The 25,976-nt window shown below is 45.7% G+C and overlaps 1 protein-coding gene and 1 pseudogene across 1 annotated transcript; both read left to right on the top strand.

The window, feature by feature from the left end:
- The first annotated feature begins 1,975 nt into the window (after nt 1-1,975).
- Nucleotides 1,976-4,846, top strand: LOC136456121 (LEAF RUST 10 DISEASE-RESISTANCE LOCUS RECEPTOR-LIKE PROTEIN KINASE-like 2.4; annotated as a pseudogene).
- LOC136456123 (uncharacterized) lies at nt 4,662-5,770 on the top strand. Its single transcript, XM_066455909.1, has one exon. It carries the CDS (start codon nt 4,662-4,664, stop codon nt 5,220-5,222), a length of 561 nt encoding a protein of 186 aa, XP_066312006.1. The 3' UTR covers nt 5,223-5,770.
- The last annotated feature ends 20,206 nt before the right edge of the window (nt 5,771-25,976 follow it).

The raw sequence follows: 25,976 nt of genomic DNA, 5'->3' as shown, positions 1-25,976 counted from the left end.
AAGAAGAGGTTGTGCAGTGGTGTTATTAATTGTAGTTATGTCGATGAGGAGGAAGTCCGCCAAGGACTCTGATTGAAAACTTGTTGCCGTGCTCTAGGGAGTCGAGTGCGACTGTAGAGTTAACACAAGCCAGTCCTGTCTCATCAACATTAAATAACTGTGGAAAAAAAAGAAGCCCTTCCCTTTGGAAGAGGATTATTGGTTTGACTTGGAAAATATTTTGGTCCAAGTCAAGCAGCATCACAATCATACAGGGCCAGCCTCTGGTAACTTAGTACATTATTGGCTTATCTATAATTAGGCTATCTTCATCACTCCTAACTTCCTAAGCTAGTAGCTAGCTTGCTGCATCCTGCACCGGAACTCTCTCATGGTGAACTCGTGTGCAGCATTTCTTCATCCTTCTGCTATCTGGCAAGCTTTACAACAATAACAACAACAACAACAAAGCCTTTAAGTCTCAAATAAATTGGGGTAGGCTAGAGTTAAAACCCAACAGAAGCAATCAAGGTTCAGGCACGTGAATAGCTGTTCGCTTGGAGGAATTTAAATGGTTTGGAGGAATGCTGGAGGAATTTGTGAGAGAAAAACACTGCTCCGGATGAAAAAAAAGCGGATCAAGCCGGATTTAAGGGCACGCGAACGGGGCCTAACTAAAGCTTTTTCTTGACTTTATTTCCGTGACTGCAGATCACAGCTGGTGGGCGAACCAGGGCTTTGCTAGTTTCATGCTCTGGCGTGTCAGATTCTTTGCCATTTAGATTTTCTTTTTTTATCAGAAAATTGTCATCATCGTCTGGTCATCCACATTATTATCGTTCTCGATATGAAAGGGTACCTGATCTCTGGACCATGTTTGCTGAACAGACATGCCGGACACAGCAGCAGAGCTATGATAAGAAATCCACTCAAGCTTCCATATCAATAGTAACTGAGAAAAAGAGGAAGACGTGGAAGTTTTTAAATAAGTCTGTGCAGTTAAATTAGTAAAGACAAATTGTATGGCTGAGGAGAAATTCCAAGTTTCCATACAGCCCACTGTTTTCTCGTGGAAAGAAGACCACCAGTCAAAAAGTGCGGTGTTGCATGTTTTTTGACTTGGAAAGTATCTGGTCCAAGTCAAGAACGCATCCCAGTCATGTCAGGCCTGCTGTTCTCAATCAAATAACTAAGCGTCCTTCTCAGCCTGTCCAAAACCAATTAACATCCTATCTAGCATTCCTGCATCTAAAATCTCTCATGGCGAACTCGTGTGCAGCATTTCTTCATCCTTCTGCTATCTGGCAAGCTTTACTTGTCTTCATTTCTGTGGCTGCAGTTCGGGCTACAGATGCTGCCATGCTGGGGACCAAAAAAAATGGACAGACCCCACTCATGTGGTAACCAGAATGGTGTCGTCGCCAGAGCATCCTAGCTTATGCATGGTATTTTTGCTCCGCATAACGACGAGGTATTGCTGGATTGGAGCCGGAAAGGGTAAGGGATGGCGGACAGTAGCTGAAGTAGTCCGCATCATCCCCTGCCGTGGCCTTGTACCCTCCATCTTTGAGATGACACAACAGCAGAGCTAGGACAAGTAATCCAGTCATCTCTTTTAGCAGTGCTATGCAGCAAGTTTTTGAGAACTCAAGTTCTTATGGATTAGCTTCAAGGACCGGGCCAAGTTGTGCAGTGGTGTTATTAATTGTAGTTATGTCGATGAGGAGGAAGTCCGCCAAGGACTCTGATTGAAAACTTGTTGCCGTGCTCTAGGGAGTAGGGAGTCGAGTGCGACTGTAGAGTTAACACAAGCCAGTCCTGTCTCATCAACATTAAATAACTGTGGAAAAAAAAGAAGCCCTTCCCTTTGGAAGAGGATTATTGGTTTGACTTGGAAAATATTTTGGTCCAAGTCAAGCAGCATCACAATCATGCAGGGCCAGCCTCTGGTAACTTAGTACATTATTGGCTTATCTATAATTAGGCTATCTTCATCACTCCTAACTTCCTAAGCTAGTAGCTAGCTTGCTGCATCCTGCACCGGACTCTCTCATGGCGAACTCGTGTGCAGCATTTCTTCATCCTTCTGCTATCTGGCAAGCTTTACTTGTCTTTAGTTCTGTGGCTGCAGTTCATGCTGTGGATGTTGGGGGCCAAGGTCAGTGTCCTCCTTTCTCCTGTGGTAATCTTCACAACATATCCAACCCTTTCCGTAGGCCAGGCGACCCAGAAGAGTGCGGTGTAAAAGCATACGAGCTGGTCTGTAGCCATGGCAAGGCTACAATTCGCATCAACACAGGGACATATTTTGTCAACAGCATCAACTATACCGATCACTCCTTCTGGGTTGTGGACGCCAACTTGGATATGCACAGCAGCTGCCCTCTTCCTCGCTGGGATCAGCTTCCTTACGATTCTGAGGAAGTGGTAAACATTTCCATTACGATTTGGCCACTAATGAGGCCTCTTGTTGGGCATGCTTTGTTAATTGTTCACAAGCAGTTACGATCACGAATAATATCCGGTACAAGCCCGTTACTTGCTTGAGTGGGAGCAGTTCGTTTGTTTATATATATGTAGTAGGGTGGGGTTGCACAGTCTATTCTCTTGAACCTTTTTGTGGATACTTGGCGGAGATTCCCTTTGGTAGCAAGCTTACATGGTCGTACGGACGTCTAGATCTGGAGGGTAATGCAAGTTATGCAGATATCATAGAAGTGGTAAAGAAGGGATTTTCTGTTGGATTCCCATTGGATGGATATGATTATGACTACCATAATGCTTCATGGGTATTCAAGACATGCCTAAATAATTTTACCAGGTGAGTCTGTGCTCTGGACTCTGCAGTTAGTTCTATGTCCTTCAGAGTTTGGTTTTCTCATCATTGCAAGCATTCCTTCTCCAATCCCTTCTTTCGCATAATGCTGACTTGCAGGTACTTCCACGAGCAATTGTCTAGCGGAAGCATCGTGGGTATATAACTCGTGCTTTCTTTTGGAGTGATGTATTTCTTCTAAAGTGCGCAGAGAGTTACAATGCCACAACTGTTATGTTAGATTTCCATGTGATATCCGTAGTGACTGCTGTTAAAATCACCACGTTACTTGGTACGTCAGGTTCACCTTCTTCTAATCATCACGACTACAGTCTTCTATATCCTACATGTATGGCTTAATACTTATATACATTTTCCGACTTGTTTGGCAGTACTATTCAGGTTTGTGTTCACAGCACTAGCAGTACAGATGTTCCTTGCCCACAAGTACTGGAAAACAATGATAACAATTGACGCAGTCGAGAAATTCCTCCACATGCAACAAATGCTTGGCCCAAAGAGAGATGCGTACACTGACATTACTGCAATCACAAGCCATCTCAGAGACAAGCTGGGTCAGGGAGGATATGGCTCCGTGTACAAAGGTGTGCTACTCCCAGGGGCAATGTGCATGTTGCTGTCAAGATGTTGGGCAACTCCAATTGCAATGGGGAGGACTTCATCAGTGAAGTCTCCACCATTGGTAGGATCCACCACATCAATGTGGTTCGTCTTGTGGGCTCTGTGCAGAGGAGATGAGGAGGGCACTGGTCTATGAGTACATGTCCAATGGTTCACTTGATAAGTACATATTCTCGGTCGAGAGAAGTTTCTCTTGGGATAAGCTCAATGAGATTGCTTTGGGCATTGCAAGGGGAATCAACTACCTGCATCTGGGTTGTGATATGCAGATCCTTCACTTTGACATTAAGCCACACAACATCCTTCTCGACAGCAACTTTGTCCCTAAAGTTGCAGACTTTGGCCTCGCCAAGTTGTACCCGAGAGACAAGAGCTTTGTGCCAGCGAGCGCCATGCGGGGAACTATTGGGTACATATAGCTCCTGAAATGGTATCTCGTAGCTTTGGCACCATCTCAAGCAAATCTGATGTGTATAGCTTTGGTATGCTACTGCTAGAGATGGCGGGAGGGCGAAGGAACGCAGACCAAAATGTAGCCAACTCAAGTCAAGCATACTACCCAGCCTGGGTCTATGATCGTCTAGCCGCACAAGAAGTTGGTGAGATATCTGTTGCGTCTGACATGCATGAGTTGGAGAGGAAACTGTGCATCGTTGGGCTACGGTGCATTCAAATGAAGCCGCAAGATCGTCCGACCATGAGTGAGGTCATAGAGATGCTCGAGTGCGGCACTGATGGCCTGCAAATGCATGCGTTTCTGGTCGGTACAGTGAGTGCGAGCCATCCCTCCTCGAGCACTACTCTGCCTCACGCTGCGCAGGCGGCTCCTGCGCCTCGCGCCCTCGCCCTCGGCTTGCCCTCGTCCTCTTCCTCCCTGTGTTGAGGTGCGGTGGTGGCGCTAGTTACACAAACAATACATACAGGTGAGATTCGAGAGGGTGCCCGGCTCCACAATTGGCCTGCCCGTTGACTATTTTCACGGCGTCGAAGAATTCACTATTCACTGTTCCGGACTTGAACCAAGCAGTTTCTTGCAGGTCTTCCGTCCGCTCTGCACTCGAAGTTTTTGACGAAAAGATGGATTTTTGGACAAGTTTGTGTTCACGCACGGGCACAAGGAGATAGTTCTTGCCGGACACGGAGTCCAAACTTGGGCCGATGCGCGTGCACCATACATATATTACTTATATAAATAAATATATATACATGTTTGTTCAATCGATCGATGCGACGCGACGCGATACCTCAAGGCCAAGTCTTTCATCCATCTTGGACGACGTCCCCTTCGTTGTCCATGGATGTTGTATGCGACACGCTGATAGTGGAGGAGATCCTCCCGCGCCTGCTCCCCAAGTGCCTTCTCCGCCTCGCCGCCACGTCCCGCGGCTACAACGCCCTCACACGGCGCCCCGACTTCGCCGCCCGCTACTGGCAGCGCACGGGCGTCTTCTTCCAGCCCCTGCAGAAGCCCGTGGACCTGACCTTCCTGCCGGAGGCCAGCGCGGAGGAGAAGGCCTACCTGCGACACGTCGGCCGTGACCCGGAGCATGGCATGGCCATCGTGCACTCGGCGGCCGGCCTGCTGCTGTACATCAGAGGTCACACCAGTAGTTTGCACTGCTATGTTTGCAACCCTATGACCTGGCAGTGGGTAGCCCTCCCAGAGCTGCCGCTGCCCGTTTGCAATTGCAACCAACACTGTGGGCACCTGACGGTGGCCACCGGGGGAGAAGACGGTGGCGCCGCGGCCAAGGGCTTCCAAGTGGTCCTTGTTAATCTTTTCTGATCACATGGTCATAGATCTAGCCGGGTACATCAAGTAAACGGATAACATGTACTAGTATATCTACTAGACAGAGATTAAAGGGAGGAATAGAGCTATGTTACTGACCATCGTAGGCCTTCGATCCAGAGGTGTCGCCTATGGTCGTTGTGCCGGTATCTGTGCGAGGGCAGCGACGGTCGGTGAAGACGGTGTCGGTGATGGGCGGTGGCGACCGGCGGTGAAGACCGATGGCGGCACAATGCAGTGGTGGAGGTGCTTCCCGTCACTGACTGCGCCCCTCACTAGATCGGGTTTAGGGTTTGTCGGTGGAGAGCTCGGCTCAGGCGAACCTCGTGACTTGAGCCGTCGGCCCCACCTCTATTTATTGCGCAGTGTGACAGAGGCCCTCCAGCCATAGTGGGTTGGGCGCCCCCGATCAGGACGTAAATCAAAGGTCCAACTGAGCCGTTGAGCTCAGTTTGGGATTAGAGATCGATCTAACCGTCCTAGCCATCCACCCTGAGCATTGGCTGAAGCCAGGTGGGCGGTTGGACCTTCGGGTGTTCACTTCGGACACTGGCCAGTGGGAGACGAGACAACTCGATCCGAGCAGGCCCCATTCCCTCCGCCTCCAAGGATTTCTACCTGCCGCCGATACTCGGCCAAAGTGGCACCTCATACTGGATGTCGTACGGAAAAGACCAGGCCTTAGCATACAACAGTGCTGCCGGTGGTGCTACCGGCTCCATCCGAGTCATCACGTTGCCTGACGGCCTCGTCCATGGCCGTTGGAACCGTTGCATAGGGGAGCGCCATGGCGGGGCGCTCCGGTTCGTGCAGTCCGATCCATCGGTGCTCGAGGTGTGGGATTCATCGTCACAGGGACAAGGTGGCGGAGATTGGGCGCTGGTGCACGGGGTTGGCGTCGCGGAGTTGATGGAACGGAACCCAGAAGCAGCCGCGTTTCTGCGTGACAAGAGCCCCAGCGATTGGAGGTACCACCATGTCAAACCGGTCGGCATCCACCCGACCGATGACGATGTCATCTTTGTGCCGCTGCCTGGGGCTGTGTTCGCCTACTCCATTGAGCATGTGACAATGAATTTGCAGTGCACGCACAGTTGTTTCACAACTCCAGCTGACACATTCCCGTATGAGCACCCACCTTTCCCGGTACGCATTGCAGCGATAAGGAACTCATCAGTCCAGGCATCGCCAAGAAAAAGTGCATCATATGTTGGAACAAAAAGGAAGAGAGATCTATCAGCCATGACCACGATACCGAACCGGACCTGACGAACAAAATCAACATCCCATGTCATTCCCATACATCTGTCTAGAAGACTAGAGGCCGGATAAAGCCCTTGAGAAGATGAGTCATCTCTCGGCCTACATGCCTTAACCACTCTACTACCCCAGGGCCCAGGCCCAGGCACGGGAAAAGAGTGGCCCATGAATGCATGGAAACCCATCTGGAAGATCCAAGAGCGATAGAAATCCGATAGATGGACACAATTTGAATGAACTAATTTTGTGTTTCGTTGGAGATTTTTCCACAGTTTTTTACAAGCGGGCAACAGCATTAGCATTATTGATAGTATATTTTTTCTAAGTGGCCAACAGTGATTATGGTATAGTTTTCTACCAGTCCCTGCAGTTTTGTTCAATTGCAAACAATGTGATCCCCAGACACTCATTACTACAGTTTAGTTAGTATTAGTAAACAAAATATACTACTAGTGGAACCGTTGGCCACCTTATAAAAAAGAAACTGTTGGGCGAAAAATAATTTGCCTTGTATTGTGAGAGGCAGCAAATGGTGTTTAATCTTAGATCCTAGGAGAATACTAATTGCTGCTCAGGAAGCCCTAATGATTATACTAAGGCCCTGTTGGGATATTACGGAATGGCCCCTTGGAAAAATCCACCTGGATCGTTAGCTTTAATTTGTATAAGAAAGTAGACTTAAAATATCTTCTGGGCCTGGATTATGCTAACCGAACGAGCCCTTCCGGTAGCATTTGCTAGCACGCCTAGTTCATACAACGGGGCAAGCGAAGTCCACTCTGTCCATGCGATGGACTTATTCGTTTCTACTGTCAGGAGCATGCTGTTGTGGTGGTAAGTTACCTGTTTCTGATGAATTTGTTTTATCTTTGGAAAAATTAACTACAATATTTTTGGTTGCATCGAGGGAATCAAACAAGTTGCATATACTAAGGATGCAAATGTTTGTGCAATATGGAAGGGAGTATTGCTTCAGTAATTTTCAGCCTTCAATTTAAACTTGTACTTCGTCCTAAATTTGATCTGGAAACCCCATTTCCAAACACGTGCCCAGTGTGGTGTAGTAAGCTCTACTAGAACCTATACAAAGGTGACCCCGACTCCGCACCTGCACTGCACTGCATACTGTAGTTATCGTTGCTGTATCTTCAATAATTTTGTCCAAAAGTATGCTAGGAGCTTCACCTTTCATATCTAGAAGAAACAGAATAGAGGCTTGTAGCTTCCAAAACCGAAAAAGAGGCTACAGCAGCACGCTCCGGCTTGAAGGAGGATAGACAGGAGGTGGAGAAGAAGTTGTAACTGAAATGGGTTTTGAGTGGTAGTAAGTAGTAGGTTGCTTGTGAGCTGTGACTGAATGGAAGAATTGATTAACTGACAGGGAACTCTTTGTAAAAAGATAAATCAATAAATAGCTGACAGGGAAGTGTCGGTGGAAAAAGTTGCAAAGACTGTTCCATGGCCTACAGTCAGTAACGTAGCATGCGAACCAGTGTCGCTATGCATGCAGTCATGCAGATTTGAACCAACGGCAGATAGGAGAATATCTCAACTGGAATGCTTCCGTTCCGGTGCATGCATTAGGATGAACTTGTGCCGTTACTAAAGATTTTTGTCGATTGGAATTACTTATTTACTACTACTGCTGCAGCTGTTGGGTGATTTATTATATCTTCAGTCGTTATTAGTTTTATACTTTGTTCTTTCCTAATTCGCTCTCTTTTTGTATTGGCACTCAGATTACCTGGAACTACTCTAGTGTTGCTTATGCATAATGTAAAGAAAAAAAACGGCACCACTACCGCCCGGACGTCCAGACAAATCAGATCCGTCGGACGCTCCATCTATCCACAAAAGTTATTTCGTACATGTCCTGTTAATTATTTGTAGACTTTTGCTATTTATCTGTCGACAGATTTTTTTGTACTAAATCTGTCAGATTTTATAAAACATCAATGGTATACCATGTGAACATCATAAAATACATCATAGAACATCGCATGTATACTATATGAACATCACATGTACTATTTAATACTACTATATGAACATCACATGTACTATTTGATACTCAGGCACTACAGGAGGAGCCAATACCTGAATTTAGTAACCATCATAGAACATCACTTGTATATTACGTGAACATCATAAAATACGTTATAAAACATTACATGTATATTAGTGCTATTTTATATATTGACAGATTTTTGGTACTAAATCTGTCAGATTTCATATAACATCATTTGTATAATACGTGAACATCACAAAATATATCATAGAACATCACATGTATACTATATAAACATCACATGTGTTATAAAATCTGACAGATTTGACCACATAAAATCTGTCGATAGATAACTAGACACTCCCTTATTTGTATCCACAAAAATATCTTCCTATGTATGCCCTGTTAATTATTCTCCGCATCTTGAACACTCGTATGTTCGCATGTTCCACTTTCCCTACCTCCGTGAGAGGATGTCGTCATTGACCTCTCTTGTTAGACGTTACACAAATTACATTTTATTTTGTTGCCCAACTAATGTTGCAACATCCAACTATGGGCCTGGTATGGAAATGGAAACACATGTACACACAGGACCACCTGTGCCTGCGCCTGCGCCTGTTCACGAAACACTTGCAACATCAAAGCACTTTCTGTAACATACGTCAGAAGCAGATTTAATATTTGGAACATACACTTTCAACGTATGTGTATAGCCACTAAGACATATGCAACATCCATATAAAATCACTTGCAACATATATCTGAAGTAGATGAAACATTCTGAATAGATACTTGCAACATACGTGTATAGCCATTGCAACATATACGACATCCAGATCTACTTTGCAACATCCGTATCGCGCACACAGGGACTGCCTTCACCTACTCATGAAATACTTGCAACATGAAAGCACTTCCTGCCGTCTGAAGCAGATGAAACATTTAGAACATACGATTGCAACATATGTGTATAGCCACTGCAACATATGCAACATTCAGATAAAGCACTTGCAACGTCTGAAGTAGATGAAACATTTTGAATAGACACTTTGCAACATACGTGTATAGCCATTACAACATATGCAACATCCAGATCTGCTTTTTTGCAATATCCATATGACACACTTGCAATATACATCTGGAACATCTTAAACACTTGACACATATATTTACAATATATGCTTTTAGTGCAACATGGGCCAGCAGTGCGACGAATTGGCGCAGTGGAGATGGCTGCAGCAGGCGAGGCGCGCGACGACGCGGGCGGGCGGGGCGCGGGCGTGCGGAGCGGTCTGTCCGGACGGACAGACGCCCGCTTCGTAGCATTATCGTTAAAGACAGTGCATGATGAAATTTTGGCACAATATTGACCATGGTTAATTAGGCCAAATAAATTATTAAGCCGTCCATACAAATATTTTATATGTGGCTCTAACATATTAGGTCCCATACGAAAATGGTTGCTATTTATGTTGACCATGCTAAGTTGACTCGCAATATGATCAGACTCACGTATATTTGTGGTCAAGAATTATTTTTGGACCAAAGGCATTTTTGTGCACATGCATGCAAGTATATAGATGGTGGCCATACGTTACTCTAGGTGGTCATTCAGCACAGCTCTCCATGTATGTCGATTATGTCCTCTACTAGTATGCATGCATATCACGTATTCATATTCTAAACTTCTGATGAGGCCTCTGTACATACGTGTACATGCACATATTTGTCTTACCTTGCATCCATGGATTAAAATATAACCAGGCTCACTGAGCAGCCGGTGTAGCCTGGAGCAACGGCACGGGCGGAGCGCGGCTCGCTGGGCAGTTCGTCCAGACGCTTAAAACAAATCCAACCCGATACCTTGTGAAATAAAAAAACACAGGCGCACGGAGCGGTCGGTCCGTTTTCCTAGCATTACCGAAAAAAGCCACTAAACTAAGGATTGTTTCGTTATGTTATGTGCCACCGCTTAAATTGCTTGTTCGTGCACGGAAATGATAGTTTTTTTTTGTCTATGAAATTGATATCACTCATCTCTTGTATTGTTCTAAAAAATACAGTACCATTGCAAGTTACGGCAGAAATTATAACATGGTTTGAGCAGGACGCCGCAGAAATATAATGGGACATTGCAGACCCATCGAGATCATATAACGGCCGTGGCATTATTTCCTTTGCAAAGCCCAAACAAGAGAAGCCCAATGTCGGTTGCTGCCGTGCAACAAGGCATGGCCCAAACCACCTTTCGTTCTTGGAAGGTGGAAGCACCAAATACGAAGCTCCACGGCGGTGGAAACCTGGGGCATGTTTGCAAGGGTGGCTGTGGCCGGCTGGGCCTGAGGCCTGTCCCAGGCCAGCCACGGGCCGGCCCAAGGGGTGCAACCCCTCTTGTTTGGTTCCCTATGCCAATCCGACCTGGCCCATTTGAGATGTTGTTTGATTTTCCAAGTGAGAGCCCGTCTGAGGACCAACTATCACCAACTGCCATCTTGAGATGGCGTTTGGTGTGGGGCAGTGTCAGCCTGGCCCAAAGTGAGGAAGAACAATTGAAACAGATCAAAGCAATGACCACAACATCATTTAAATATGTAATGGAGTTGAAATACAATCACAACAGTTAAGAAAAATTAAGTATCTCACTAATAGGCCTAAGACATCATCAATACATACATAATTTGCAACCATAGCCGGCTCCAAGTTACAAGCAAGAAGCAAAGGAGATGAACAGATTGTCACAGTTCTGAGGAAGAGATTAGAGAAAACAACATAACATGGAGACATCTAAGTAACCTTATAAGTATGTCATCATTGGCCTAAGAACTACAGTTACATTGGCCGCACACTGACAGCTTGAACCAAAGTCCAAAGACCAGCAACAAAAGAGTAACAATGATTACAGTGTTCCAAGAAGCAGTCTTACCATGAACTGGTGCCACAACATTCTTACCATAATCTGGTGCCATGGTGGCACTAGTTTGAGATTGGAACAAGTTAGGAGGTGGTGTTAGAGCACCAATTGATGCATTAAAATCTTTAACAATCTGCTCATAGCTACTATACTTCTTGTGTATAGCATTTTTTACCCCATGAACCTGTTCACTGCAGTCGTGCCAATTCCAATAAATCCCAGGTTTCTTCCCCTTGAAAACCACATAGCAAGGGCCCATTTTGTCAAATGAAATTGTGGTTTAGCCTTAGTGAAATATGACGAATGAAACTTGCCATGAGTACGGAACTTGAAGATCTACGATTTTGGATGAAAACCAAATCATTGTTCTCAAGCCCCTCACTGATGACCAGCATCATCAAGTTCAAAGCAACAGTTTTGACATCACAGGCGCTCTATAAAAACATTGGCCTCAGCTTTAGAATGTGGTGGTGTCATTCATATGAGTTAAGCCATTGGTGGCTGCCATACAAATAAAAAACCAGTACAACAGAAGGTCAGAAAAAGTGCAAACCCAAAGTCATAGCTGCCATGGAACCCTAGTGCACATCCATTCACTGCCATCACCATTGGATAGAAGGTGCTGTTGCTAGGGAATGGATGTGTCACATGGGTTTGATGACAGACATGATAAAGAACAAGAAACAACAAAAAAGGGTAGCCACCTCATGTATATGTTTGCATCATAGGCCTTATAAATTTCCCACAATTGCCATAAAAGCACAGAAACAAAATCAACACAGTAGATGATGATATATTGCAAACAGTAAGAAAACAAACAACTAGCATGTCTTAAATAAAGTAGCCAACAGAGGCTACAAATAGTTCCTTACAACAACAGGTCTGCCCAACAGTTCAGGGCTCAAATGCCTACCATGGTGCCCTATAGCACATGTAGTTAGTCACCCTCCCAGTAAATAAACCAAAAGGATAGGTGCCAGTCAGCCAAGTAAGCGGCACAAAATACCTACAGCAAAGTGTGCTCAACTATAGTCAAAAGAAGAGAGTGGGTGAGGGAGGTGGAGGAACTATACATCTCAACAGTCAACCCCTCAATGGCCATGCAGCCTAGCAGGTAGTGGAACTACATGTAGTAGTTCTTGGCTAGGAAGTTCCTAAGACAAATGTCCCTATGGCTGTCACTCATGCCAACAAAGCCCCTGCCTTGGATCTTGTTGTCCAGCAGGTAGGTGTAGGCCACTATGAGAGCCTCCTCAGAGAAGCTAGGAGTCTCAATAACAGCAAGGTAGAGATTAGCATCAACATGGGCTGGACCTATTTCCCTAAGAGCATTAGCAACATTGTTCACTGCATCTGACATGTTGGTGAGCAAGGGCATCTCATCCTCAGTGAATGTGCCTCTCTTCCTCTTCCCACCCACCCCAAAAGTGGCCAACACCTCTGACCTCACCAACTTTAGTGTTGGTTTTCTCCTCACAGGCATTATTGAAGGCAGTCCCCTCAGGCTTAGCAGCTACACTATCAGCATGGTTAACCCCAAGGGTCTCACCAGAACCTTGTGCAAACCTACTAGTGGCCATTGCATGACCAAAGATGGCCTCCATCTCTATGTAGAACCTAATAGGATAGTTAAGGAACTCAGCATCCTTAGGGTGGTCCTATAGGAGGCGATACAGTTTAGGTAACTGACAGAAAGACAAAGATAAGGCAAAGATGAGGAAACCATCTTAGTTAATCTACCTTGCAGTGCCCAAGGTAGTGCTCCCCCTCTAGCATGATTGTATTGACATCACTATCCCACAAGGCCCCACTAAGGTCTTTGAGCTTACTTATCCTAGCCCACTTCTGCATCCACTTCCTCAAGTGGTTATACACCTGAGTTGGGCTAACAGCCTCCCCATTGTACTCCTTAAGGTGCTTGGCCACTAAGTTCACATCCTTTTCCTTGAAAACCTTGTCAGGCCTACTACCATCACTCATTAGCTGGGCCATCCTCCTAAGCACAAACCCAGAGGTGTTGTTGTTCCACCTCATGTGCCCTAGAGCTGCTGGTGGTGCAGCAGCACCAGCAACAGCAGCACTAGTATCTACTGCAGCCCCAGGAACCTCATTCAAGAGGGCACCAGCAGCCACAAACCCTCCCTCAGCATCAACTAGATCAACAGGAGCTGAAGCCCTCCTATTTTGTTAACCAATGAATGAATAACACAATTACATGATCATGAATGTACAAGGTAACAAGTGACCATGGGACACACCCATAAGGTGGCAGCAACATAGCAGTAGCATGCAACTAGCACATTATGGATGTGTCTCATGGTCATGTATCATGAAATAGAGCATAACCATGAATACAATATGCGTAAAACATGGCAGGAAGAACAACATTAAGATTTATAGAGAAGTTGGTCTCAGCCTTATCCAATAGTTATTACATAAGCAATACACAACCAGATGTTCCATACCAGGGTCAACAAACTGAGTTGTATATGAAAGAACATGCATGAATTAGGTCCTAGAGGTACCCCTACCCTCTCACATTGCAGTACAAATGGCATCCCTCTTGTTGGACATGTCCTAGGAATCTTGAGACAGTAGCTCATGTACAGGTTGAGTATCATGCTGGCTAGGTGGCAACCAGTCCTCTGTGGGCACTACTTCATCAATGCCAAAGCCTAGAATCCAGTTGTGAAGAATGCAACAGGCTAACACAAGCTTGACTTGTGTCTTGTAAGGGTGGAATGGCTTGTTGTCTAAGATCCTAAACCTGTTCTTCAATGCCCCAAAGGCCCTATCATCTGTGACCCTAAGTGAAGAGTGCCTTAGGTTGAATAATTCCCTTTCATTGGTAGGGAGGTTTCTGCTGCCATACTCAGACAGATGGTACCCGACCCCTATAGGGAGGGAGGAATCCACTATGGCATGCATATCCTACATCTACAAGGTAGAATTTACCTACAAGTGCACCAAAGAGTGTCTAATGTGAATGTCTATGCAATGGTTAGGACATAAGTGTATTGGATAGGCTAGTGAGTTACCTTGAGGCACAATGAACCCATCATTTCTCCTAATAGCATCAGCAAGGATGAGGGCATCATGTGCTGAGCCCTCCTAGCCAGCTAGTACATATGTGAACTTGAGATCAAAGTCCACTGCAACCATCACATTTTGTGTGGGGTTGTGTTTCCTACCCCTAAAAGCCTATTGCATGTGTCTAGGCACCCTTACCAACACATGGGTGCCATCAATGGCACCAACATAGTCATAGAAAAATGGTGTAAGTGGGATAAGAATAGTGGTTGACATCTAAATTGAGTTATGGCTTAACACTTCAATTGACAGTTACCTGCATGTAAGGGTTCCATCTATGGATCCCAAGGATCTTTGGATGTATGCCAAGTGTAGGTGATTTAATCACTTCACTTCTAAGCTCACTAACAACATACAGAACCTGGTGAAAGTGCCTATGACCCGTCTCAATTGATCTCCTAAAGGACTGGTGAACTACCCTAAACCTTTGGTTGTGTCCAACTATATGGAGGAACATTGCAACCTGCTCCTCAACTGTGCACCCAGTAGTTTCAGGTACAAGGCCCCTAGTTCTAAATAGGTTACACAAAGAAAAGAAAGGAGCTCTTCTCATCCTTAACATGGAAATGTACTCAGCATCTATGGAGTTGTAGATGGCCTGCAAGGTTTGCTGCCTATGCTGTTCGGCATTAGTCTTTAGTTCATACAATAGTGGGTCATGTTCATGCCTTGACCTTTTAATCCTAGACACAACAACAGACACGATCACAACTACCATGCCAGCTGCTTCTCTGGCCATCATCTCACATTTTTTAGATGGATCCATCTACATGCATGTACATTCAAAGATACACATAGCTAAAACAACCCTGGCTGGCCTCAACATGGTTGTGCAAGCATACAAAAAAATATTATTGCACGGCTACATGTATGAACATGCCTCCCAGTGCACTAGACATCATCATCGACCATGGCAGGAGATAAATAAAGAACATTGAAAAACCAGCACATGAATAGCAGAAGCCAAACCCTAAATCCAACATGATATAACCGAAACAAATCATTAGTACTCACATAAAGCACAAATGAAGCAGCGTGTACGAGTAAACCAAAACCCTAGCATCATCCAAATGAAAAGCATACTAGGATTTGGGGGCCAATTTCACCTGGGGGTGGTCATTATAGGAAAAGGCAACCGCAAAATGGAGAAAAAATGAGACGACGAAGAAGCAACAAATCTGGATGGAGAGGAAGCAAATCCGGTCGGCGCCACCACCTAGCGCACTACTAGAACCGAAAAAGACGAAGGAAGAAGACGGCCGCCTCCTAGAGTCTAAGCAAAGAAGAAGGTGCGGTGATGAGTAGCAGCTGATCCATGGTGGGGGAACAGAGAGGAACCTACTGGGGAAGAAGGCCGGCTTGCCGAACACCACCACACCACCTCCACCGGTATCTCATGGGTTCACACCAGTGGAGAGGGAACGGAGGAGAAGGAGGCCATGCCAGGAAGATGGGTTGCTTTGTAGGCGAAGGATTTGGCAGAGCAGGGAGTGCATGGAGCTTTCACCGTTCTCGCGTGAGCCCGCGTGAGCCACCCGCCGCCAGCGGAAATAGCTCCCAAATCACCCGACATGCGCTGCACTCAGCCAAGCCCTAGAAAAATGGTGGATTCTAGCGTATCCAGGGACCTAGGCAGAGGGGGGATTAGGCCATAGGGAGGCCGGCTATAGGATGGGCCAAGGCCACCAAACACATCAACTATACCCTAGGAGCGTAGCCAGGCCCATGGGCCACCCTTGCAAACACGCCCCTGATTGCCCTGGCAATCTCCCGTAACAGCGGTTGCGCTTCTCCATGCTCTCCGTCGTTTGAGGGCATTTTTCAGCCAAGGGCGGCTCATCCACAATGAATCACACCTACCATTACTACAAGTTAATCTTTCTGTAGCCTTTTAGGAATGGTTTCCATAGTCAGTCTGCCCCTTCTAAATTCTGATGGTAAATTAATGCATTGCTACTGCTGCCGCCGCACTAGTTTATTTTTAGGTGCTGGATAAGTTAACTGCATAGTGTCCTACCATAGGTTGACTCAATTCTCTAGCAGTTTTGAGTATTTATAGTTCAAATTTGTTTGGAGCCCTATGATTTTGGATTCCGGGGTAGGCCGGAAACATTTTCCTTAATCTAAAAAATGATTTTGGATTCCGAAACTCCCTGATTTGTTCGTAGATAGCAAACCACACACTCTTCCACATTCAGATGGGAGCTAGCGATGTTGCCGGCCGTTGAGGACACCCTAAGGCTCTGAGAAAGGCCAACAAGCTAAGGGTGAAGATAGGTGCAGAAGCATATCAGCATATGTGCATGTGCTTGTGTCCAGAGGACATTATCTGATCTCGCATCAAGCAATTCATCTAGGACAGCTGTGGAATCCTTCTTATGAATGGATAATCTGGTCTTGCTTCATCAGATTAGGAATTTATGGGTTTTTGAAGAGAATTGCTGATGCCCAAATGTCCAATGAGATAGGATTCCATCGGATGCTAACCTAGGCATAGTCCCACCGAAATGACCTAGCAGAACGACCCATTAATAAAATGCCATCACGCAATCCTGGCTTCGGTTGCCAGCCTGCCAGCCCATGCCTACCGCTGTGCCATTCGCTGCTGCATGCGCTTCTCTATCCCCGTCCACCTTGTCGTGCCACGTACGCATACCCCACCCCCATCCACCTCGCCCTACCTCACGCCCGCCTGTAACACCCTAAAAATTTGACCTAGATTTAGAAGTCACTAAAAATTGAACTTTTTTAAAATTTGCATAGGAGATAACATATATAGCTAACCTAGAGAATTTTTACAAATAAAATAACATAGGAACATAAAAATATATGTGTGAAACTTTGTGTGAATGATTGCTTGACTTGTTGAACTTATGGTGGCACCTTTTTACACACTAATGCATTCAAATTTAAATTTGAAATCATTTAAACATATGCATAATTGAGTTTGGAAATAGAAAAGGGAATTCAAAATTCGAAAAAGCCTCACGGGTTCATTCTCTCCCTCCTCTCGGCCCACCGCAACAGCCCATCCCATCCCCTCCTCCCTCCTTTCCTCCCACACGAGCTATCCCAGTAGCGCCGCGGCCTAGCTTGGCCTGGCCTCGCCCGCTCCCACTTCTCTGCCCTCTCTCCCACTAACGCCCGGGCCCCGCCCATCAGCTTCATTGCCTACCTCGCGGTAGGCAGCGATACGCTGCATAGCACCCGCGTCAACGCCCCACCAGCGCCACCCCGGTGCCAGCGGAGCATCAACGACAGCATGGCGACAGCGAGACACCATGGCGCCCCTCTTTTCTCCTCTTCTCCCTCTTCACCCTCACTATGAACGAGTCAACGGTTGGCGCCATGGTCGCCGCCATGCCAAGCCACCAGAGTAGCCACCAAGGCACTCCAGTGTGCGCATGGGCGAGCGCCAACCATGGCGATGTGACCAGACGAGGTCAGTGGCGCACCCATGTGCTGGATAAGGATGGGCATGACAAATATCTCGCCGTCGGTACACCGGCTAGCTGGCTTATAAATAGGCCCAGCCGGTGACGCTCTTGCCTTGCCCTCTCCACCACTAGCTCCGCCGAGGGCGGGAACACCTCATCTCCCCCTCCTCTTCCCCTTTCCCCTACTCTTTCCCCTTTTCTTCCACTTTTCTCCAATTCGGGAGTCCGTCGGTGCCATCAGCGCCCCCTCTCTTCTCCTTCGCTGCGTCTCTGGCCGATTGGAGCGACCGGTGAGTCCCCAAGCTTCTCCTTTTCCTTTTTCTGTAGATAGTTGGTAGCCTAGGTCTCTGTAGTGTGCTGCCCATGTAAGCCCCGCTCCACCGAGCCACAATGGCCATCAGCCATCACCAGCAAAGCCACCCTTGGGCACATCCCCACCCCCACTGCACTTCTTGTTCATCTGTACACGTACATATAGTTAGTTGAGTAGTATAAGGCCTCTAGGGCCGAGTCTAGTGCACAGTGCCACCCCAACCACTCCGACGAGCCGCTACCGCGGACCCCGTCCACCTTTCATCCACCACCTCTGAGGGCCGACACTACCGCATAAGCCATTCCGCTGAGCCCAGCTCCCCCTCCCCTATTCCTTCACTGGCACAGCCACCTCTGTTCGCTGCCATTCCCCTTCCTCCTCCTTCTCTGTCTCCGCTAGGTGGGACCAGGAGGAAACGGCGTTGCCGTCCCCCTCCGTCCCCGTCAGTCCCTCCCTCTCTCCCCCTGCTTCACTAACACGTGGGCCCACAGCTTTAATGCCGACGCTGTCGTCACTGCTAATGCAAGCAGGTGGCCCACCTGTCACACACACACACACCTCACACACACAGCGTGGGGTACACTTTAGAAAATGCTGAGTACACCCAGCTAGTGTACACAGAGAGTTAGAAAAGCATTTTTCTAGCTTAGAAAAATTCCCAGAAAATTTGTAAATAAACTAGATGCATTATGGAAATTAACCATGTAGTTTTCACCTATTTTTATGCACTATAAAATGCATATAAAATTCCCCCTAGTTAATTAGCTATAGAATAAACTTCTAAAATACATAACTTTTAAACCCTAACTCCTTTTTGCGTGAAACCACTTCTAAAATTCATCTAAAATCAAACCCTACCACTTGCACCTAGTGCCACCATATAGTTCTATGTTTGCTTTTGTTTTTTCTTTCACGTATAGCAGTAGTCTTATTCGACCGATATGTTTGACAGCGATGGTAATCGTCAAGAGGTTGCAGACCCAAATTTTGTAGACGTGCTGGAAGGTGATAACGACGAAATTTGTACACCTCTGCAGAGTTTATTAAATCTATTTGAATATCCATGTACTTAGAATGGGCAAATGCTAGGATGGGATACTATGATTAGATTTACTTTTATGCGTAAGGAAACTGGTAATAGAATTGATGTTAACCTAGGTACTAGTGGGAATGGTAATACTTCGCTAGGGCCCAACCCTTAATTATAATCACCACTACACTTCTATTTCCACCCTATGGTTAGGGCTTCCTGAGTACGTATGTACTCACCCGTTGTTGACTCATAGACCTTGGCACAGAAGAAGACTATGACTTCGAAGATGAAGCGTACCACGAGGATTAGGTTTCTCGTAAGGAGATACGATCGTAGGAATGTGACATCGACGCTAGGGTTTCGCCCATGCTCAAGTTGCCTGTGGAATAGGATGCCACTTTGCTGTATAATAATCCCTCTTTAGAAACCACCAATAATGCCATTTCACGGCCATAGCCTTCTGCTAGATATGTAGCCTATGACCATGCCCCTTGGGCTACTGTTGTAAGACCCTATTTCTAGATATCAATAAAAGTTAGAACCTTTTAATATATATATATATCTATGTACCAACCCTGTGACTAGTGTGTGATCCTGGCTCAAATATGGATGCACTAAGGACTCTCAAATTGAGGGGCCATAGAGTGGTATCGAAGCCGAGCTTGACCGTAGGACGAAGCCCCTGGATTGGAAACACATTAGATAGTTTTATAGTAATAGGAATGACCGCAAACCTAATAGTAGTAAAGGCAACAAACCCTTCTCATTGTCATTTCTCATTTGTGTCACAAAAATGTTCTAACCCTTGTGGTGAATTTTTGTAGCAATGGATGACATATGGGTTAAGTCAGACTGTCTAATCGCTGAAGGATTCCCACCACTCCTATGGGAGACACTACAGTGACTAGGATACACCGAGGCACCGATGTACTATGGACGTGAGTACGTCGAGGATGGTGTACCTAAGTGTGAGATTTATGTGCGAATTCCTAAACATCCATCATGCCCAGCATTTTAGACTCGGTACCACACTATAGGATACATGCCAGAAAGCAGCACGCTAGGCTCTTACAGAGTACTGTTAGATTTTTGAAGAAGACATTGAGAAGGTGTGGGCATTAAAGAAGGTCGAACCAAAGACACCAGAGTGCATAGCAGTAACCACTGTCAAGTACCTACACGCACTTGACACCCTTTACAAAAATCAGCAACAAGAATTGTCAAGATGGATTACTAATGCAAAGGAGATTGGAAGTGACCTACGAGACACCAACTGGGAGTTGTTCCTAGTAAGACAAGAGAGAGCAATTCTGAAGAACAAGCTAGATTCCTGTCGCCAAGAGTTGAAGGAAGCCCTACAACAATCACGTGCAAAGAAGCGTTCGAAGAATACAAAGAAAGGAAAACAGATCATGATCGTAGGTCCATGAGATGGAGTGCCAACATACAACCCACAAGACCCACACTATGAGCTGAACAGATACTTTCCAAGGGAGTCATATTCTGACCGAGAGACAGTTGAGACACAGGAGCCATGGCAGACTATTTCACCAAAGCCCAGCCATCATGAGTCGCTTTAGGGTAGGATGATGATGGATATGCACAAGAGCTTTACACGCTGCAAGATGAGCAGTTGGCCTAGAAAAAGGGCAATTCTGCACATTGGGACCTTCGCAAGATGCAGTTCAAGTAGAGTAAAGAGTCACATACGCGTGATGCAGTTCTTGTAAAAGAATTAATGAGAACTGTAGTAATAAGTAGTAGTGCCTAGTACCCGAGTAGTAGTAGTAGTAAGTCTAGTGTCGCTTCGATGTCATTAGAAGTATGAGTAGAGGCGTAGTAATCACTTTAGCAGCTACTATATGATGGACCCCTGTATCATATATGTATGGCTGTTCATGTGATATATGCATTGTGTGTTTGTTTGTGCATGTGCGTCTTTGCTTGCTTGTTATTTTATTTTTCTCGCACCCAAATCCTAGAGGATGTCTTCTCATCTTTGCCGTTCCATGGCAATAGATGGAACGAAGGTCTGATAGGATACGGGATCCTTGTGAAAGGGCCGCCGAAAGGCCAGTTCATGAGGAAGAAGAGCCAGTTGCATCGAGACCTAGAGGCAGGCACAATAGAGGCAATCGTAATCATAGGCAAGGGCATGAGCAACCCCAAGAAGATGACATCCCAAATATAGAAGAAGTACCTGAAGAAGGTGAAGAAGAAGTTGAGCAAAATGTTGGAAATGACCCGATAAAAGAGGAGGAACCCCCGCCACCTCCACCAACAATGGCAGAAGTGATGGATCGATAGACCCAGTTGTTAGAAAATTGTGGTAGAACTGCCCAAAATAACACGCTTCTGGAGGCACTTGTCTTCCACTAGACACTAAGCACCCCAAGAATTTGCTACATCGGATAGTTCCATCGAGCACACCCCACAGGAGAACTCAAATCAATCCATGTTTTACATCTAGAATCCAATAATGAGTATAAGCTTACAATACTTAGTCCATTTCATACAACAAGAGTTCTTGGAAATTATTTATTACAATGCTAGGGTTCAGAGTGCGATAATTAAATAGTGGAATAAACATCTAGCGGAAATGATACAAGGATCTATCTATGCCCACTAGAAGAATGCTCCACACAAGAGCTAACTCCTCGAGCTGCACCTGCAATAGGGTAAAATAAACTTTGAGTACACGATGTACTCGCAAGACTTACCCGACTAGTGGGAATAGTTTCCCGACTCCAAAGGATATGATAGGCAATATGGTTTGTTGTTTTCTTTGTTTGCGAAAAGCATTACTAATAGTATGTCCTTAAGATCATGTTTTATTAGCAGTCATGATTACTTCATTAGCTAACCATTCTAGGTAAGCACCTGTTCTACTTTCTAGAAAGGATTGAGCAATCAGAACCATTTTACCATCTTTCATATTCTAGTTCTTACTATGGTGCTCGACTATAGCCAAGTCATGCATCTCACAGAAATGGTGATTCACAAACCAATGTATCCTAGCTGGGTACCTTGAAACACATGCCTCGCTTGTACCCTAGGCACAAACTAGACCAACCCACTCTACTCCTGTCGAGGGGTCTAGGTCCCCGTCCAAACTTGGACTCTAAGCCCCCACACTTGAGACCCGGCCTCGGTATGGTGCTTAGACCTCCACCTTTCCCCGCCTCCAATTAGTCAGTTCGAAAAGAGCCGGAACCCACGATAAGAGCACAATGAGCCTTCCCGCTCCCATAAGCAAGTATGTGCTCAAGATAATAAGTCTGTGACCTGACTACCATCCACAGCAACATACGGTCCTCAATCGACACGGATAGGGAAAACAGTGTAACCAAGTTAAGCCCTGTTGGCTGCGGGACACAACTTGTTACACCCACCAATATCGCATGCCATATCCCTGCCTGGTCTCTATTTTCTTTTCATCATTTTATTATGAGAGTAATAATAATCTCCTATTGTGAGCAACAACAGATTACTCACAATGCCATGACCTAAGCATAGCATCTACTCGAACCTACAAGTAAGACTCTTAGGATAGGTATATCTATGCATGTGGTTTTCACAAAATTCCTGTAATGTAAATGCACAACACACACACACACACACACACACACACACACACACACACACACACACACACACACACACACACACACACACACATATATATATATATATATATATATATATATATATATATATATATATATATATATATATATATATATATATATACGGTGAATTATAAAATAGAGGTTATGCACTGAGGCTTGCCTTGGGTAGGCGCAGTGTCAACTGAGTTAGTTAGTGGTGGCTCTGGGACCTCCTCCTATAGGAGAATCTCCTCCTCGTACTCCTCGATGATCTCCTCGAACTCGTGCTCGCCGGTGGTCACAATCTCTGCCGACTCGTTCTCTATATGCATGCGATTATAGTAATGCAGCTACTTAGTATTTTGGCAACAACAACTCTTAAAATAAGAATACACCTATCAAGCTACTAAGCTAGCTCTAATGACTAAGATACTAAGCTAACTATCATCTTCACCAAGCAAAATGTTGGGTTCACTAACAAACACTTAGCTTTGCAAATTAAGGGTATATCTTTATTTCTACTAAAGATTTAATGTATTTTCAAACAAAGAACATTTAACTACCCCAATGCTTAGTCTATTCTAAGGCCACAAAAATTACAGTGAGCACATAATAATCCAATGAAGCTACCATAAACATTTTAGGCCTAAAGCTATCACCAATTTACCACAAAAATTCCTATAATGATTAAGTTAATAATATGAAATACTTTCAAACAATTTAATAGCTTCTAGTGTCAACACATATAAATATAAACTAAATACACCAACAGATAGATCACAATTTGAGGAACCTAACAAAATTTGTTTCACAATTTTTGGACACCTACATGATTTTATATTAATTACCAAAGATCAGTTCAGAAATAAAATTAGAAAACCATTCACTAATTCCTAGGGAAACCATTCACTAATTCACTAATTCAGGACGCATCTATTGCGGAGTTCCGCGCACATTAGCGCTTTTGCAAGAGAGGCCTCACACTTCTCTCAAATCACAACTAAGTGCTAACACTATTTCCCTCTCTCTCAGACTTTCTCACTTACCCCCGTCCTTTCCCCAATTCACCCGCGCGCACCCTTGATGGCTTAGTGCACAATGGCGCGGCGAACGACGCCACAACACGGTTGCACCGGCCACTTCGTACATGCACCGGCCCACATATCGAGTCGGTCACCCTCCCCAACCCGAGCGGCTATGCTAAGCGGCAACACGGGGCGACGAGACTCGCTGGAGCCAGCTGCGGCGGTGCACGGCCGTCCGTGACGGTGGCGCAACTACCTCAGCGAACCAGAGCACCTAAGAACCTAGTTGGCTAGCGAGGGAGCATCAATAGACTACCATGGACCTAGCTGAGGTGATGATTTGAGTGGAGGATGGTGGAGGAGGTGTGGCCACATGTGGCCAAGCCATGCGGCGGCGCACCGCGGTGGCGCTATCGCGTTAGCGACGTCGGGGAGGCGGTAGCGGTTCCACTAGCATGCGCAAGGTGGAAAGGGAGGAAAGGCGAAGCTAGTGGTGCAAGTGAATTGGCTCGGGAGGGACGGTAGGAGGGCTGCCCTTGTCCACGATCGAACATGGCCTTATCGGCACGGTGGTGGTAAAAGCGCCAAATTGGAGTTGCCAGTGCCTTCTTCATGGCTGGGTGGGGTCGGGAAGCGAGAGAACTTAATGGTGAAGGCGCAGACGTGCTGCATTAAACGAAAGTGATCACTCGGTGGCCAATTTGATGGTGTGGCTCGATGGTGGTAGCAGAGGGAGAGAGTGAGAGAGACGAGGAGGCAAGTGGGCTTGTCTCGGTCTCACCTTGGCAGGACATGTCTGGCATGATCTAGGTGTTACGTGCATGGACACAATCGGATAGGCGTGTGTGTCCATCGACCGGCCTAGCCTACACGGGCGTAGTGCCATTAATGGCAAGGCAACGACAAGCTTGGCCACGTGCGTGCAGCATCTAACTAGGCCAGCAGTGGGGTATAAGCATAGGGGACAGGCACGGACGCGACGGTGTTGCAATGACACTAGCAGCGGCTGCGTCGCGACACAAGGTGGGTCGGCGGTGCGGCAACACGGGGAGGCAGGCTGTAGCGCCACCTAGCCATGCGAGTAGCAGCAGCGGCTCCATGCGGTAGAGCTAGTGGCGGTCAGGCAAGGGTAGTCATAGCTAGACAAGCGCGGTAGCGCTCGTGCACGCGTAGAGCGAGCCAGTGTGGCGACATCGTGCCCCGAGGCGTGGTGACCGTGCTCACCCAGTGAACTAGCCCAAAATCATGTCTTGCATGTATTTTAAAGCGCCTATAAAAACTAAACGGTTGCTCCGGAACCTAAACCATCTTCACCATGCTCCAGAGGGGATATGAGGCTACCAACCCAAGCTAAAACACGACACCACTTCTTAACTCGATTTCACAAAATAAATTGCCAAACATAGCATTGTCTAGCTGTTAACATACTTGAAAATATTCTATTTTTTTAAGCTAAACTTGATTCCAAATTGCATTTCTAGTCTATTAAAAATATTAGCTAGCAATGTTTTTTTCAACAGCAAGGATTTCATTGTCATCTATCAAGTTCATATTCCAAACTTTATTTAAGTGCCACATATATGTTCTATAGTATTTTTGTTCAATAAAAATTGGTTTTAAGCCCTACTTGATATACATGCATTATTGAATAGCTTCTCATTTAACAGTTTTTACTGATCATCTTAGGTTAAAAATTTTATCCACACATTCCACCACATGCATTATCACATAGACATGATGCTCATGACATGTTTTAGTAATTTGTTTAGGGCATAACACCGAGGGTGTTACAGCTCTCTCCCCTTAAACAAAATCTCATCCTGAGATTTCATGTGAGTGCCTAGTGTGGGAAAAAGGGATAAGAAGTAAACTTTTAACTTAAGCCATTACCATGATATTTTGGGGAGAAGGTGGGGATAATGCTCCAGAATATAACTCTCCTGCTCCCAAGTTGCTTTGTCCTCCAAATGATTTTGCCACTCGACTTTATAAAATTTTACCACTTTGTTCCTAGTGACTCTCTCTTTTTCATCCAAGATTTTGATGGGATGCTCAATATA

This window comes from Miscanthus floridulus, chromosome 6, assembly GCF_019320115.1.
Source record: "Miscanthus floridulus cultivar M001 chromosome 6, ASM1932011v1, whole genome shotgun sequence".
Lineage (NCBI taxonomy): Eukaryota > Viridiplantae > Streptophyta > Magnoliopsida > Poales > Poaceae > Miscanthus > Miscanthus floridulus.
Note: the sequence above shows the minus strand (reverse complement) of the source record. Positions and strands in the feature narration are given on the sequence as shown.

What these genes read in the sequence shown, in the direction of transcription:
- LOC136456123 (XM_066455909.1), top strand. Translation starts at nt 4,662, where the DNA reads ATGCGACGCGACGCGATACCTCAAGGCCAAGTCTTTCATCCATCTTGG.